Below are 18,821 nucleotides of genomic sequence, written 5' to 3' on the forward strand. Positions count from 1 at the left end.
GTCTTCACATCGATCTCATTCAAAATTCAAAAGAGGCTTACAGATAATTAAAATTTATTTTCACTTTTATAATAATTATTGTTTATGCTTTTTATTTAACTTTGATTTCTTTTTACCTTAAAAAAATTCAGCAACAAAGAAAAGAAAAAACTATTTTATTGGTTAACCCATTAGTAAGGTAAGTCTTGTTCATCATTTTTTTATGTATTAAAAAAAATTTATACTTATATATCTTTCTTTTTTTGCATGTATTAGGAGAAACTTATGCTTCTATTATTCTATACATTGATGATAAAAAAGACGGAAAAAGATAAAAAAGATTAAAAAAAAATAAATTATATATAATAAAAGTATATTATATATAATATATTAACTTTTTTTATCTATTTTTTTATAAATAATATATTAAACATTTTTATTTTTTTATCCTAAATTAATTATTATAACTTTAATATTACTTTTATTATATATAATATATTAATTTTTTTTATCCCTTTCAATATTATAAAAAAAAAGTTAAAGGTTAATATATTATATATAATAAAAATAAATATTATGAATATAAAAATTAGTATATTATAATATATTATGGATAGAAATGGTTAATATATTATATATAATAAAAGTTTATTATAGGTAATATTGAATTAGATAAAAAAAAATGTTAATATATTTTAGATAATAAAAGTATAATATATATAATAAAGAGAAAAAAAGTTAATATATTTATAATACATACACAAATTAATAACTTTTTGCTATGAGTTAGATTCTTCATATAATGTTAGAATCTTGTTACACTTGCACCCAAATAATTCAAATATATATAATTATATCTAGAAGAAAACATATCGAGTTAATAAATTAAAAATATTACTGGTTAATTAATTTATATCTGCGAATATAGTGCAAACTCTACTTTGTGAGGGAGATTGGTTTCGACATATAAATCGAATGAAAAAAAGACTAAAGTAAGTTTTCATTATTAAATTCTTATGTTGATTTTTCACTTTTCAGAAAGAAAAGTCATACTAAGAAATTTTGTTGTTGGTATCTACCTTTTAAAATAAATTAAATTTTAGTTATTTGTTTTAACATTTATTTTTTATATTAATTATTTTTAAGATTAATATATTGAATGCAGGTAGTAGTTGTACGTGTGCTATGATTGAAAAACATGAGTTAAAAAAGATTAATATATTGAATGTTCAAACAATTTATATAGTTTTGTTCTTTGATTTTTGAATTTTATATTTTAGAAATTTGATTATTAATGGTGATTTAATGTTTTGAATTAACATGTTTTAGAATTTTGAATAGGTATGATTTTTTCATATTTTAACTTTGAAATATCACGTTTTAAATGTTTAATATGTATGAAAGTTTGATATTTTAATTTTACAAATAAATTTGGTTCGAGTTCGAGTTTGAGCTTGAAAATTCATTTTTTGTTCAAGCTTCGAGTCTAGCCAAGCTTGTAGGTAATATAGTCGAGTCGAACTCGAGCTCAAATTTCTACTGAAAATTAATTCATACTCGAACTAGAGAGCGTCCAACATAGAGAAAATGGAAAAAAAATGAAAATTATAAAATGTCTTAATATATTATTAATTAATTTATTATTTAAAAGTGTTAATTAGTTTTAATATTTATTAATTTTAATTAATTAGTATTAAAACTTTTATAGATAATTGTTTGTAATAAACAATTTGAATAATATAGCATTTTCAATTATATTTTTTAAAGATTTTAAGAGATATTAGAGAGTTTTCGTTGCCTTGTCATTGCTCGGAGAAGCCATTGTGATGAGGCTTTATGCACAATGCCATACAGAGGTGATGGAGCAGTTTTCTTGTTCTTTCAATTCTCGACGGTATCACATTTCCTCTGAATTTGAGAAATGAGAACAAATGGAAAGATGCGTAAACTAATCCCTTGTTGATAAGAGAAAGCTAAAAGAACGGTGGAAGGATAGAGAGAAAGGTTTGTGAACGCTGTAGAGGCTAGAGTAAAGGAATTGATGTTAAAATCTTAAAAAAGAAGTATAAACTGAAATTATATTATTGAAAGTTGTTTACAAACAATTACATATCTCTTATATAGGAGTTCAAATCAACTAATTAATCAATTACTAATTAATTAACGGTTTAATAAACCGTTAGTTATTATTTTTATATCCTCCCTCAAGGAGAAATGTAATAAAAACAAAGTTTCACCTTGACAAAATAAGTCGATGAAACATCAAGCTACGATCATGCAGTCATCGTCTTCAGCAAGCTCAATTTAACAAGTTTTATTTTTTTAACTATCCAATTTAGACATCCGAGTAAACCCAATTCAGCAAACTTTATTTTTTTCAGCTACCAATCATAACAGCCGAGCAAACCCAATTCAGCAAACTTTATTTTTTAGCTACCTAACATAGACAGATGAGCAAACCCAATTCAACAAACTCCATTTTTTTCGAACTACCCGATATAAATAGCTCAATCTTCGTTAGTCCTATCCACAATGATTATCATGCATTGTGTTTTCTTCCTTAGCTGTCAGCTTTCAACCTTTTCGGCTTTAGTTTTTTTCTTTTCAAAGAAACCCAATTTAGCAATCTTCTTGATATTGACGAATCATGTCGACAAACCCATTTCTTTCGGTAATTGCAAGGGAATCTTTCTCCACAGCTTTAAGACCTTCAAAATCTCGTCTCATTTTGATTCGATAAAACCGTCCTTGCATCGACATATATTTTTTCAAAAAAGCCAATTTAACATTCTTTTTTTTTGGTATTGTTAAATCTTGTCGACAAACCACTTTTTTTCCTATTACAAAGGAATTGCATCCGTAAGTTCACTTATACTATTTCCTTCTTCCCTTCGATCAGCTTCTTAGCCCAATCGCCAAGAGAAACCATTAACTACATTGTGTCATTATCTACCTACCCGATTCTCCTTCATCAATGATATGCACGGACCATGTTAAATTGAGAGAAACCACATTCTACACTTGTCAATACAAAGGAGTCCCTCATCAGTTAGATTCTGAGCACCACATCCAAGAATCCAAGTTGGGTTAATGAAGATAGTACTTTATAAGAATCATCAATAAAACTTTAAAGCACGACCGCGAAGAGAACGTCACTTTATGCACCAAGTGAGATTCAAATGCTCCAAATTACTGTAGTTGTCAGCAATAATTTTCCTGCCTTTTTTGTTATGTTTTTGCATCCACTCAAGTTCAAATCAACTATGCATTTGCAGCTCTTCACCAAAAGCTTTATGGATTGATTTGTAACCCTCAAATTCCAGTAGATAGAAAAAATTTTCAAATTTGGACATGCACCTGTGATAGCTTGGATTCCCTTGTCAGATATCTTTTTGACAGCCATTCAGATTTATAAACTCCGCACTTCCAAGAAAATATTGGCAGAGATAAAGCAGAGACGAGTCGATCACCAGCATTGGTCATTTCATGAAAATCAAGAACCAATCAAAGAGAGGAATAAGAAATGAGAGTGGGCTGACGAGTAGAAGAGAGGTGAGATCTCTTTAAGACAGCCTCGTACTAACAATCTTGAGAACTCTGGGTATTGTTTAGCGGTTCCAGGCATATTGTTCGTCTTCCTCTCCCTTTGCCTCATCTCTCTCTTCTACCATTTCGTGTAGCTCAGTCATTATTCTTTCTTCTTCTTCAGCCATTCGAAAACCTCCAGTGCACACCAATAATGTCTTCCTTCTTGAGATAAATAGACAAGAACCACAATTTTCTAACAGAGTGATTTCACTTTCTTTGCCTTCAACTAAACAGTAACAAAGTAGTCTTTTCTTCGATATTAATAAAATATAGAATAAAACCCTCCGTCAATGGATCTTCCGGCCACGACAGAGGTTGCGGAAAACTCTCCAAAATCTTTAACCTTGAAACTCTGATACCATGTTAAAATCTTGAAAAAGAAGTATAAACTGAAATTATATTATTGAAAGTTGTTTACAAACAATTACATATCTCTCTTATACAACCGTTAGTTATTATTTTTACAATTGAGAAACTTCATTCCTTAAATTGTGAAGGACTTTCTATTGATGACATTATAACTGCAAGCTTGGGAGAAAAGGATGATAAGCTTAGAATAAAATGTCTTATCATTGTGGTGACTTACTAAAAAAAATTAGACTTCTTTTGAAGTTGATGAATTTGCATATGCGAGGAAGATTTTGTTGGATCAAAATGAGATTTGGATAATACTCAAGCAGTTGAATAAGACAATGCATAGAGGACATTCAATGTAATCAAACGTGAAGATCCAATCAAAACACATCCTTAAGATTACTATCTGCATCCTAACTAAGCCAAATACTAAACAAACTCTCCTATAATTAAGGCTACTCAAAGAGGCATTTAGATAGAACAATCAGCAACTAGTGAAAATGAATCAAAATATATCTAATCTAAGAAAATTTTGATTACATATAATATGCAATCGCGGATGAAATGATTTTGAAAAGAAATTGAGAAATTTTAGATGAAACAAGGATCAGACTGACGTGCAAAATGATTCGATTCAGCAGAGCTCAGATCTTGAGCCTAAGCTAATAGCGAAGTGTAGCATCATCTCCCAAAACACAATCATAATAAGAAATAAAAAAAAAAATCTTTGAATCGTATAAGATGGAACGAGAGAGATGAATTGGGAGAGAAGAATGTTATCTAGGTTTAAATAGCTGTGACAGAGTTCCTAGGGTTCACGTTCGGCTGATTAATGGGCCAGACTTACATTAGAATTTAAATAAATGAAAGGCCCAAGAGCTTGTTTGAGGGTTTCTTTTGATTTTTATGAGTGAAAAAATAAAAAAGTGTTTTTTTAAAAAATCCAAAAACAAAATTAGAATCACAAATACATCAACAAAGAGCTCAAAGTGGTGTCCTATAAAATAAAATTTACTTTATTTATTTATTTTTAAAGTGTTACAATATAAATATACAAGAAGAACAAATGAATAATTTTCTTAATACAATCAATATGTCATATTATAAAGAAAAATTGGAGAACATGAGAATGAATGTTAGTAAAAAGAGTACTTAATTTTTTTTGAAAAGGAGGTGGTGACGAGGAAATAGTGGGTTACTCTGAAAGTGATCTCGCAGGTGACCTAGATGACCGAAAAAGTATAAGAGCATGACGTTTTACATTAATGATAGTTTTGTTTTATGGAACTCTCAAAAATAGAAGACAATGACATTGTCCTCATGTGAAGCATAGTTCATGGCTGCAATAGTGAAAGCGTGTCAAACACTTTGGTTGAAATCATTGTTGTTCGAACTAAGTGGTTTGAAACCTGAGGCAGTGAAACTCTACGTCGACAACAAGTCCGCACATGCACTCATGAAGAACCCAGTTTTTCATGGTCGTAACAAACACATCGACACGAAATATCATTTCATTCGAGAGTGTGTTGAAGGAAGTCAAATTAAAGTAGAGTTTGTTTAAACGGATGAACATAAAGTCGACATACTTACGAAGGCTTGGTCAGCATCAAAACTAGTGATGAGGCGACACCTGATCAGTTTATATTTGATTGGTAATTTGATCCAAAAATAAATGTTTGAAGATTTGTTTTATCGAAACTACTTTTATTTCCAACTAATGAATGTTTTTGATTTATATGATTTTAGGTAGGCTTATAAAAATAAACAAAACAATTTTAAATAAAACGAGTGAATAGAGGTAAGTTTTGTCATATATTTTAATAATTAGATAAAAAAATATTGAATTAAATTATTAAGTCACATTTTTAACGTAATTTTTTTTTCCTCGTTTTTTATATCATTACACGTGTAAATGCATGAACTACATGCTAGTTTTCTTAATACAATCAATATGCCATATTATAAAGAAAATTGGAAGAACATGAGAATGAATGTTAGAAAAAAGAGTACTGAATTTTCTCGAAAAGGAGGTGGTGATGAGGAAATAGTGGGTTACTCTGACAATGATCTCGCATGTGACCTAAATGACTGGAAAAGTATAAGGGCATGACATTTTACATTAATGATAGTCTAGTTTTGTGGAACTCTCAAAAATAGAAGATAATAGCACCATCTTCATGTGAAACATAGTTCATGGTGCAATAGAGACATCGTGTCAAGCACTTTGGTTGAATCATTGTTGTTCGAACTAAGTGGTTTGAAACCTAAGGTAGTGAATCTCTATGTCGACAACAAGTCCGCACTTGCACTCATGAAGAACCTAGTTTTTCATGGTCGTAGAAGACACATCGACACGAAATATCATTTCATTCAAGAGTGTGTTGAAAGAAGTCAAATCAAAGTAGAGTTTGTTCGAACGAATGAACATAAAGCCGACATACTTACGAAGGCTTTGCCATCATCAAAACTGGTGATGAGGCGACACCTGATCAGTTTTCGTGATTTCGAACCACGTTAAGACTAAGGGGGAGAATGTTGCATTACTTCTGTCAGTTACAACTGTTACAAAGAAATGAACAAAAGATCTGTATTACTGCTGAAAACAGAAGATCTGGATTAAAGAGGAAAACAAAAAATTTAGAATAAATTTGATTAAATTAAATAATTAAGAGTTTTTTCTTTTTAGTATAAATAAAATGTATGATGTTTTCAATTAAAAAAGAAAAAAAATGGAAAGAGAGAATAATTCTTGTAATTTTTTTTAGGAAATAAAAATTTTTATTAAAAAAATTATTGTGAATGATTCTCTCCATAGGCCAATAATAAATACAATTAGGTCATGTTGATAAAGAGCCACATCTACATTCAACTTTCGTTTCGTCTGTTCTCTTATGTGGTCATTCCATGACTGTTGCATTAACCAGATCAGGCCATGTATTCACGGTTGGAAGTACTGAATTCGGTCAGCTAGGGAATCCAAGTTCTAACGAAAAGATACCTTGCCTGGGTAAGGACAAATTGGTGGGTGAGTTCGTCGATGAAATATCATGTGGTGCACATCATGTTACGATGATAACTTCGTGTGGCAAAGTATTTACTGTTAGATTATCTGAATTAAATCCTAATAATATATATGAGAAAATAATACTACAATTAACGATTAGCGGAAGCGTACCTGTACTCATCATCTTTTTCCTTATATTTGGAAGATTCTTTAGTTTTTTCTTCCTTTAGAAGTGGAATGAATCTTCCAATTGATGAGTACGTCAAATTTGTTTTCTCTCTCTGTTGATGGGACGCAAAGAGAAAAATGAATCTTACATCAATCGGGGACCATACCGTTATAAAATAACCATAATGTTAGTTATTTTGGTTTGAACATTTCTAATTTAGCCCCTTCATATAATTAGAAAGTTCACTTAGGTATCCTCACTTTATATTCATGACAAATACACCCATAAGCCTATAAACTTGATTTTACATTAGATCACATTATTTTGGCTTAATTAAAAGATGATATTTGCACAATTATTTATTATAATAGTGACCCATAAATTCCAACAATCTCCCACTGGATCACGTATTACCAAAATAAATGTAACAATCATAATGCGCCCGATGTTTTGTGTCATCTCATTCAAAGAGCCCGTCGTTGTATTTATTCACAACTAGACCCAACAATGATCACATAAATTAATACAATTAACTGACAAATCATATCATGAATGTGTGGAATGAAAATTCCATGCACGGTGATCTTTTCATGTCAATTTTCAATTGGTCCTACTTAAATGAGATCAAACTTTTAACATTATTGTACAAAATATCTTTAAACATTATCATAACTGAAAAATAAAACATAAGTGTATACACAAATACTTTAAAGTCATAGAACAACAATGTAATATAAACTCCCACTTAAACTAAAGATCCTCAAATACTAAAATACCCATGTGAGTAGTGTGTTCATGAAAGACCTTGGGTACCAAGCCTTTTGTAAGAGGATCTACTAACATGGAGTTTGTTCCTATATGTTCTATGTTTAATTGTATATTTTGTACCCTTTCTTTAACAACAAGGAATTTAATGTCAATAAATTTTGACTTTGTTGTACTCCTGTTGTTATTGGAATATAATACAGTCGATTTGTTGTCACAATACAATTTTAGTAGTCTTTCAATTCCTTCCATAATACACAGCCCTGTGACAAAATTTCTTAGCCATAAACCATGATTTGATACCTTATAACATGCTATGAATTCAGTTGCCATGGTAGAAGAAGCTACAAGAGTTTGTTTAGCACTCTTCTAGGATATAGCTCCTCCAGCTAACAGATAAACATAGCCTGAAGTCGATCTTCTACTATCTTGGCATCCCGCAAAATCAGAATCAGAATACCCAATGATTTCAAACTTATTTGACCTCTGATATATGAGCATGCAATCTCTTGTTTTCTTTAAGTATCTCATAACCCTTTTCGCTTCTTTCCAATGATCTAATCCCGCTTTACTAAGATATCTGCCTAAAACTCCAACAATATACGCAATATCAGGACGCGTACATACTTGAGCATACATCAAACTCCTAATAACCGAAGCATAGGGAATTGATTTCATTTCTTCATTTTGAAGATTTCCTTTTGGGCATTGATTGAGACTAAATTTGTCTCCTTTAGCGACATGGGTATTTAAAGGTTTACTATCAAACATTCCATACCTTTTAAGCACTATATCAATATAGTTTCTTTGAGATAACACAAGGATACCTCGAGAACGATCTCGATGTATTTGGATTCCTAATACAAAATAAGCTTCGCCAAGATCTTTCATCTCAAAATTCTTTGATAAAAAACTCTTGGTTTCATACAATATGCTTAAATAATTTGTAGCAAGTAGTATGTCATCAACATATAAAATCAAAAAAATATGTTTACTCCCAACAAATTTCTGATACACACATTCATCAACGACATTTACCTCGAAACCAAATGAGATAATAATTTGATAAAATTTTTGATACCATTGACGAGAAGCTTGTTTGAGCACATAAATGAATTTTCTCAATTTACATACCATATGCTTTGAGTCATCCGACACAATGTTTTCTGGTTGCACCATATAGATTATTTCTTCAATGTCTCCATTGAGAAACGCTGTCTTGACATTCATTTGGTGAAGCTCCATATCAAACTGTGCAACGAATGCCATGATTGTCCTAAAAGAGTCCTTCGATGAAACTGGAGAAAATGTCTCTTTAAAGTCAATCCCTTCCTTCTGAGAATAACCTTTTGCTATAAGATGAGCCTTATATTTGTCAACATTACCCTTTGAATCCCGTTTGGTTTTAAAAATCCATTTACAACCAATAGGTTTCTTTCCTTCTGGTAACATGACAAGTTCCCAAACTTTATTGTCTTGCATAGATTTATACTCTTCGTTCATTGCACAAATCCATTTTCCAGAATTAATATCCTTCATAGCATGTTGGAAGCTGATAGGGTCATCTTCCATTATACTACCATTATCCTCATTTTCTTGAAGAAAAACTATATAATCATTTGATATAGTAGTTCTCCTTTCTCTAGTGGATCGTCTTAAAAGCACTTGATCTTGAGGTTGTTGAGTTTGTTCTTCGTGAGTTTGTTCAACAATTTCTTGTTGCTCTTGATTTTGAACTTGATCATTAATATGAATAATATCCATATCAATGTCAAAATCATTTTAGATATGAATCAAGTCTTTCTCAATAGGAATTGTTGAATCCAAATTATCTTCAAAGACAAAGTTATTTTTCCCATCAAACTCAATATCCTCAAAAAATATTGCAGTTCCCGTCTCAAAAATTGTTTTTAACTTGGGATCATAAAATTTATATCCCCTTGATCGTTCAGAGTACCCAATAAAATAACAACTAACTGTTTTGGGATCAAATTTTCTTTCATTCGGCCTATAAGGCCTTGCCTCAGCAGGGCATCCCCAAACATGAAAATGATTTAAACTAGGTTTACGAATAGTCCAAAGCTCATAAGGTGTTTTAGAAGTTGCTTTACTTGGTACTACATTTAAAATGTAGGCTGCAGTCTTTAATGTCTCTCCCTATAGGGATTCTGGTAAAGTCGAACGACTAATCATACTTCTTACCATGTCCTTAAGAGTGTGATTACGTCTTTCAGCCACACTATTCATTCTCGGTGAACCAGGCATGGTGTATTGTGAGAAAATACCACACTCCTCTAGGTATCTGGCAAAAGGTCCTGGACGTTGTTCACCTGAACTGTCATATCTATCGTAATATTCACCACCACAGTCAGATTTGACTTTCTTTATTCTTTTATTGAGTTGGTTTTCAACTTCAACTTTAAATGATTTGAACACATTCAATACTTGTGATTTTTCATGAATTAGAAATATTTATGCATATATTGAGTAGTCATCTATAAATGATACAAAGTATTGTTGACCATTCCAAGAAGATGTAGGGAATAGCCCACAAATGTCCGTATGTATCAACTCTAAGACGTCATTTGCCCTTATTGCACATAATTTCATTCTTTTAGTTTGTTTTCCTTTAATGCATTCAATACATACATTAAAGTATGAAAAATCAATTTTATCCAAAATTCCTTCAGAAACAAGTCTTTCAACTCTATTTCTAGAGATATGTCCTAATCGTTTGTGCCATAAAGAACTTGAATTTTTATTATTTATTTTTCGCTTAGTACCATGTGATTCCACATTCAAGGTTTCATTATAAGAAACAACTGTTTCAAGCAAATAAAGATTATCATAAGCTATAAGTGAACCAGTTCCAACAACTTTAGAATTAATAGATAAAGTTAAATTTTCATTTCCAAATGAACAATGATATCCCAATTTGTCCATACAAACAACAGAAATCAAATTACGTCTAAATGACGGTACAACAAAAGTATCCCATTAAATCCAAATAGTAACCAGTACTTAATAACAATCTAAAATGCCCTATTGCTTCCACTTCTACCGATTTCCCATCTCCCACATAAATGCGTCTTTCAGCATCAATTGGTCTTCGGTAATTCAGGTAACCCTGCAATGAAACACTTATATTAGCAGTAGCACCAGAGTCTAACCACCAAGTGTTTCTTGGTACTGGAGCTAAATTAACTTCAGAACAAACTAAATTATGAAATGTACCTTTCTTAGCACACCAAATACGGTACTTAGGACAATCTTTCTTTTGATATCCATCCTTCTTACAAAAGAAACAACTCTTATCAATTTTAACTTGAGATTGAGATTGAGTTCGTTTCTTTTGTGATGGAAATTTATCATTAGCAACCTCATTTTTCCTCTTTATACCCCTTTCTTTAGAGGTGCTTTCCAAATGAGCACTTTCAGTCTTGTTTTGCTTCAATCTCTCTTCCTCTTGTACACAAAATGAAATGAGCTCATTAAGAGACCATTTCACCCTTTGATAGTTATAACTGACCTGAAATTGACTGAATTGAACAAGAAGAGATATAAGCACTAAGTGCACGAGTAAGTCTTCAAACATCTCGAGTTTGAGTGCTTTCAACTTACAAGCAACATTAAACATCTCCATGATGTACTCCCTTATGTTTTCCTTACCTTTAAACTTCATAGAAATTAGTCTCTTTAAAAGAGTGCTACTTTCTGCTTTATCATTTTTCTCAAAGTACTTTTCGATTTTGGCAAGGAAATCTTTGGCATTGGTTATCTCATCAGATACCTCACCCCTAAAAGCCCCAGGTATGCCACGCTTTATGATCATAAGACACAAATGATTAGAACGTTCTCACTTCTCATATATTCTCTTATCATGAGAGTTACTATCATCCGTAGTAGGAGTGAGCTCATCCATTCTAAACGAAAAGTCGATATCCATGCATCCGAGAACAATAAGAATGCTCTCTTTCCAATTCTTAAAATTACTTCCATTAAGGATCGGAATTGAATTAGCATTAGCAGATACAGTAGCAACAATTGTACTCATAAATAAAAAAACAAAATAATAAATTACATTAATAACATGCTCATGACTATAATATATATTAAGTAACAATTAAATTCAAATTATGATTTATACCATCTCAAAATACTTAACACAATATTAATATCAAGTCTTTGGACAGTAATATTAATTGTTAATAGTATTTTGTTGTAATGATCAAACATTAATAATAAGACATGTCAAATAATAAAATCTATCTTTGGATAGATTAATTATTCACATAAATATGACTTTATAATTATTACATGTTTATCATCACAAGTATTTATATAATTCGATCAATTAATTATCAATCTTTGGATCAAATAATATAATCACATGAATTACACAATACTTATATTCAAAATTTTATTGAATCAATTTCAACAAACATTGTCACTTTGGTGATTATTTATATCAATAAATACAATTTAATTAATGAACTATAATATCATTAATTTTGAATTTAAATGTCATATATATTATTGTATATAACTCAAATCAATAATATATTATTTTCTGAATAAACATATAATTTTGTTTTGATAAATGGCATGTAGTTTTTTTTGGGAAAAAAAATTGCATGTAATTTAATTTTATTTTATTGTTAAATAAAATAAATTATACCTAATAAATTATATATATAGTTATATATTCCTCAATTCTCTCTTAAGCTTTATAATATATTATATATTATATCAATCAATAATCTAAATAATCGACTTAGGAAAGAATCTTAATATCCTTGAATTTTATCAACAAACAATTCCTCTATTTAACCCTAGATCTTTATATTTTCACCAAATTTATTTGAAATTATCACAAATTAATATATATATACATATATATTCGTAACAACTTGCTTTTATTATCAATTGCATGCATATAACATATAAATTCCATGCATATTAATTTCATGCATATAAATTGCATGCATATAATTTCATATTAATTTTATGCATATAAATCTGCATATATCTACATCCGATATAACTTTTCATATAATTAAATATGTATATTATATATACATCGATATCATTTCTCACATAATTAAATATGCATATATATCTATCCCCATATAATTTCTCACATAATTAAATTAGGATGGCTCTGATACCAATTATTAGATTATCTGAATTAAATCCTAATAATATATATGAGAAAATAATACTACAATTAATGATTAACATTAACGGAAGCGTACCTATAATCATCATCTCTTTCCTTATATTTGAAAGATTCTTTAGTTTTTTCTTCCTTTAGAAGTGGAATGGATCTTCCAATTGATGAGTACGTCAAATTTGTTTTCTCTCTCTGTTGATGGGGACGCAAAGAGAAAAATGAATCGTACATCAATCGGGGACCATACCGTTACAAAATAACCATAATGTTAGTTATTTTGGTTTGAACATTTCTAATTTAGCCTCTTCATAAAATTAGAAAGTTCACTTAGGTATCCTCACTTTATATTCATGACAAATACACCCATAAGCCTATAAACTTGATTTCACATTAGATCACATTATTTTGGCTTAATTAAAAGATGACATTTGCACAATTATTTATTATAATAGTGACCCATAAATTCCAACATGGGAAGAGGTACACATGGGAGATTGGGACACGATGATACAGAGGATAGGAAAATACCGACACTTGTTGAAGCACTGAAAGATAGACATGTAAAGAACATAACATGTGGGTCGAATTACACTACGAGCATATGCATTCTTAAATGGGTATCTGGAGAGCTGATCAATCTGTTTGCTATGGCTGTTGACAACCGTTTGGTTTCACAAGGAAAAGTCATAACTATTATAATTGTGGACTTGTTCATTGCCACGGTTGTAGTTCAAAAAAAGTTATGAAAGCAGCTATGGCCCAGGGAAACCCCACCATGTATGTGACTCTTGCTATAATAAACTAAAGGATACAGAGGCTGGGAGTGAGACTAATGTTAGTAGGAGGGATTTGCTCCTCGTTCTAGCCTCTATAGATTTTAGAGAAAGATCCAACAGGGTGGAGCCTAGAAGATCAAGGATGTTGCTGTCTCCCAATATTGATACAATGAAGTATCCTGCAAAACCGTGGTCCAGGTTTACATCTTTATCACAAAAAATTTTTGAATTTGCTAGATTCCATAAATTTTAGCACTGAAAGATGTTTTACATTTCTTCCAGCTCACAGAGGGGGAGTAGTCAGCATAATGTTTACAGGCCCCAATTGTAGTTCCACCACAATTTGGTGCAAACTCCAGACCATCTTCACCATATGCTAGGAGACAATGTCCTCCGCGGTTTGTCACTCCCACATTCTCTAGGGGTGTAATAGATAGTCTTAAGAAGACAAATGAGTTTCTAAACAAAGAAGTGGTGAAATTGCAAAGCCAGGTAAGAAACCAATTTGTTTATAAGTTAGAGAAATTTCTGGTCTAAGAAATTTGCTTTTGATTTTAGATTAGTGGTTTTAAGCATAAAAAGGATTTCCAAGATGAAGAGATTAAAATGTTTCAAAGAACGATTTCAGAAGCAGCTGGAGAAAGATCTTTCAAATGTTCGATTGTAAAGGAGGTCATTACAATTGTTTCAGCTGAGGTTATTATTACTATCTTTTCTTGGTTTCATCATAATTGCTGTAATATTGTCTTCTTTAGCATCATATGGTTTCAGCTGAAAGGAATGACAGAAAGTTTGCCAGAGGAGGTACTTAGCAATGAAAGTTTTAAATTATTGTGCAGTCGGATTGAAGGATTTCTAAGCTATGATGAACATGAAAGGCAAACAATGGGCAGAAGCTCATTTGAGGATAACGGGGACCACCTATCACAAACAAATGAAGTTAACAACAAGTCATCAATATCATCTCAGACATGCCATGAGAATGAAAGTTCTAGATATGTTGGTGTTGCAATTCATGGGATGAAAGAACTTAATGATCAATTTGAACATGGTGTCTATGTTACCTTAATACAACTACAGAACGGTTCAAAACTCTTCAAGAGAGTAAAATTCAGGTAAAAAGAAAATGGCTTCGCCCGGGGGACCTTCAGTGTGTTAGACTGACGTGATAACCAACTACACCATGAAACCAAGTTGTTTTCAATAGATATTGTTTTTATTTGATCATTTTGAATTGTTTTGACAGCAAAAGAAGATTCTCAGAGGAACAAGCAGATGAGTGGTGGAAGGAAAACAAAGATAGATGGCTAAAGAAGTATAACCCACCACCATTGACAAGCAGTGATGAAACTGAATCATCCGATGGTCATACTAGTACTACCACCTAGGAAGGAAGAACACAAATGGTATGACTTTTAACTTTATTACTTTATTGAACTCCTCCTTATGTTTCTCATTCATAGAAGAAGAAGATTTATTAGTTATTTTCAGATCATACATGAGAATTTTGAGGACTTGAAATGAGAAAAAAAATTAATAAATAAATCTAGCAATTCAATTTGCAAAGAGGGGGTCTTTGTATGTAATTTTGTCACTTATTGATTCTGTATTTTTGGTATTGTTGAATTGTAAAGAGGTGTAAACTGTTGCCATGTATCCCCTCACTCAAAGATACTCAATTTTCAATTTTTTTTTAACTGGATTTATTCTTTATTATGGCTAGTATGACCCTATCTTCTGGAAGGATTTTAGCTTCACTTGTTGTTGGCTTCATTTCATTTGAAATGCTATCTTATTATAGCCCTGTCTCATAGTTGTTTTTGTTTTTACCCACCTATAAACTCAATTCGTTTTACAAGATATATTTCAATTTTATTACTTTGTACAACTCTCCAAACAATATCACCATATTTAGAAACATTATTGTTTTAAATTTTCGGATCTAATGTACGAGTTGTCAATATTTTAAAAAATGTATTTAAGTTTAAGTTTAGATACTTGTTCTGTTTAGATACTTGTTATTTAAATAACTATAATTCAAAATTATCACATAATTCTCTCTTTTCCACTATTAATTCATTTTCTAAAATATTAAAATATAATTTATTATTTAATATTTTATCATTATATATAATAATATTCTTTTAAGTGATTTTTTATCACCACATCCTTAAAATTGTGACAAATTACTAAATAACCCGATTATTTGAATAACCCAAATCCAAGGACTTAATTTAAATATGATTTTGTCTGGAATTTTTATTTTTTGGTTTTATTTTTCAGACATGGCTAATATGACCTCAATTTAAATCGTTTTAAAATTGAATATGAACGTTTGATTTCTTAAAGTACGAAGGGTATAGATGTTTTTGAGATAAAAGTGAAGCTAAAAATGGGAATAAGGGAGAGAATGAAGTAAAATCACATTATTGGTTGAAAAAAAATATAAAAATTATATTTTTCACAGACATTTCTTTCTCATTCTCTCTACCAAATTTCTTCATCCTTTCCTTTCTCAAATATTATATGAAAATGAGCTGATTTTTTTACAAAGAAATGTAAAAAAATTATGAATATGTTTAATTAAATATTATTCATCTAAACTAAAATTGGGACAAAATATTTAACAATAAAATGTTTATAATCAAACTAAATCATTAGATAATTAAAAATGTAATTGAATAAGAGGCTAAATAGACTTAAATAAAAAATTAAAGTAAGATTGATTATAAGAACTTAATAATTTAAATATACAATTAAATTAACCAAATAAAAATATTTAAATTTTAAATACTAAATATTTAAATTGGTTTGATAAAATATGAGAAAAAATTATCACTATTATAGTTGTATATATTAATTATATTAATTAATAAACTCAATATATTAAATAAACTCATTATATTAAATAAAAAATAATTAAACAAAATGCTAATATATTTTTTAAATTGTATATTAAATTATTAATCTATAATTGTTTAACCTAATATATATATATATACATATATATATATATATATTTCTTATCTTTGTATCTATTTTATAATTAATTTATATATGATTATATTTTTATTTTGTATACATATATCTCTCAGGAAAAAACCTTCTAATTTAAATTTTGCGAAAAAATTAGATGTTTAAGAATTTTTTAATGTAATAATTTTTTTAAAAAAAAAAATAAAACATTACTTTTAATTTTTTTTAATAATTCTTGTCAACTTTTAAAATTAATTAAAAATAATTATTTCCGGGGTTTATTTTGAAATAATACGGGGATTTAGGGTAATCAAATCACAATTTGAATTTTTAGAAATTTTTTAGTTTAAATTAATTAAACATAATTAATTTAAAAGATTATTGTTTTTGAAAAAGAGTCGCCAATTGATATTTGAAAATCAATAAAAGTTGGCATACATATACAAACGTATTAGCTAGAATTTTTTTTAGTTCGTAGTTTGGTGATACTCGAGAAATAGCTTTTGCGCTTTATCCTCCGTATCCCTTTTAAAAACGATCTTTACTTATAAAGTTGACTTTTGAAAATCGGTTATATAACGTTTGAGTTTAACTAATTATTCTTCTAATCCTAGTCATGCTTCTAAATTTTAGCGTTATTTAAAATATTAAAACAATAATATTTAAATGCTCGTACCTGTTGTTAATTATAACTAGGAAGAATTATAACTGAAGAATATCAATCATTTTTAAGGATGTTAGGCTTTAGAAATAAACACCAAATGAGCTTTAGTCAAAATATTTTATTTTTGTGGAAATATTCCAAAATATTTTGAAATAATTTTCTATTTTTTTTTTTTTTGAGATTTTTAGAAAATGGTTTGGTGTTCTAAAATTACAAAAATAATTTTGGGTTTTAAAATGTGGAACCAAACAGGTCGTAGGACTGGAGTCCTAAGCCTTGGATTCTTTTTTATAGACTAGGGTTTAAAAACCCTTAGTATGGGTCGAGGAGCCTCTCAGTCGAGGCTCAGGATCTTCGGTCAGAGTGTCGTAGTCCCTCGGTCTAGGTGTTAAGGACTTTCGGTCTTTGACTAAGATCATCGGTTTGGGTGTACAAACCCACAAGTCCTCGGTTAGCTCTAAGCTAAGTTCATCATTCCTATGTTTGGGTATTTGGTTAAGGTTCAAGAATTCCTAGGTCTTATGTTAAGTTTCTCGGTCCTAGGTTGAACCTCTTAGTCCTAGATTGGACCTCTCGGTCATAAATATAAAAATCTTCGGTCGGACCTCTCAGTCTTAGCTCAAAACATCGGTAGGATCTCTCGGTCTTAGGTTAGATCTCTCGGTCCTTAAGAACACCAAAGTGCAGATTTTTTAATTTTTGTTTTTAGCTTGGATTCTATGATCCAAGAGTTTGGGTAGCTTCACAAAGCTCACAGGAATAAGTTGATCATCTTCTCAAGGTATCAATCAACCTGAATGATGATCAAATCGTTCAAAAAAGTTTGTGATAAAAAATTGGGGTTTCAATTTTAAATTTGTTTTGAAGAGAAATGAGTTATACAATAACTTTCTTATATCTCATATACTTAATTGGTACCAAAACAAGAACACTAACGGTTCGTTTTGATAAAATCAAGAACTCATAAATTTCAATTATTTTGAAAATTTTGATTTTGATTATCCAAATAGTTAGCCAACATGACTACAATAATGTTGGGAAGTCTTATGGGCTGTGATTCAAGATAATTAGCCCAAGAACAACAAATACGTTTTTTTGATTTTTAAAATTGAAATTTGGGTTTTTCTGTTTATGTTGATTGCTTGTTTCTAACATATCCATAAAGTTTATAAATGATCTTATGATTGATTTCCAACCATAAAACACCATAAACAACAAGCATACAAGCTTATGCAATTTGGAATATAAAATTTTAAATTCAAATTGTAAATATGAATTAGAGGGTGATGAAACCTTACGAAGGCTGGTATACAGGAAAAAGGTTGACAACAAAAGACAAAATTCGAAAATACATAAACATTCCTAAACATTCC

At 29.9% G+C, this 18,821-nt stretch overlaps 1 protein-coding gene, 1 non-coding gene and 2 pseudogenes across 2 annotated transcripts; 2 read left to right on the forward strand and 2 right to left on the reverse strand.

The window, feature by feature from the left end:
• Positions 1-2,928: 2,928 nt before the first annotated feature.
• LOC124943312 lies at positions 2,929-3,584 on the reverse strand (annotated as a pseudogene).
• A 937-nt stretch (positions 3,585-4,521) lies between these two features.
• LOC124944149 lies at positions 4,522-4,614 on the reverse strand. The gene has a single exon (XR_007099810.1). It is a non-coding gene; the product is annotated as a small nucleolar RNA Z122 (small nucleolar RNA).
• A 1,294-nt stretch (positions 4,615-5,908) lies between these two features.
• On the forward strand, positions 5,909-14,375 carry LOC124943313 (annotated as a pseudogene).
• A 39-nt stretch (positions 14,376-14,414) lies between these two features.
• On the forward strand, positions 14,415-15,196 carry LOC124943314 (protein Brevis radix-like 4). The gene is made up of 3 exons (XM_047483845.1): positions 14,415-14,504; positions 14,580-14,923; positions 15,055-15,196. Exons 1-3 carry the CDS (start codon positions 14,415-14,417, stop codon positions 15,194-15,196), a joined length of 576 nt encoding a protein of 191 aa, XP_047339801.1.
• Positions 15,197-18,821: the final 3,625 nt, after the last annotated feature.

The sequence above is a fragment of the Impatiens glandulifera genome, chromosome 6 (genome assembly GCF_907164915.1).
Source record: "Impatiens glandulifera chromosome 6, dImpGla2.1, whole genome shotgun sequence".
Classification (NCBI taxonomy): Eukaryota; Viridiplantae; Streptophyta; class Magnoliopsida; order Ericales; family Balsaminaceae; genus Impatiens; species Impatiens glandulifera.

Bases quoted from the DNA above. Each gene is read 5' to 3' on its own strand.
- LOC124943314 (XM_047483845.1), top strand. From the start codon at position 14,415: ATGTTTCAAAGAACGATTTCAGAAGCAGCTGGAGAAAGATCTTTCAAA. The intron at 14,505-14,579 runs GTTATTATTACT...ATATGGTTTCAG, and splicing joins TTACAATTGTTTCAGCTGAG to CTGAAAGGAATGACAGAAAG. The intron at 14,924-15,054 runs GTAAAAAGAAAA...TTGTTTTGACAG, and splicing joins TTCAAGAGAGTAAAATTCAG to CAAAAGAAGATTCTCAGAGG.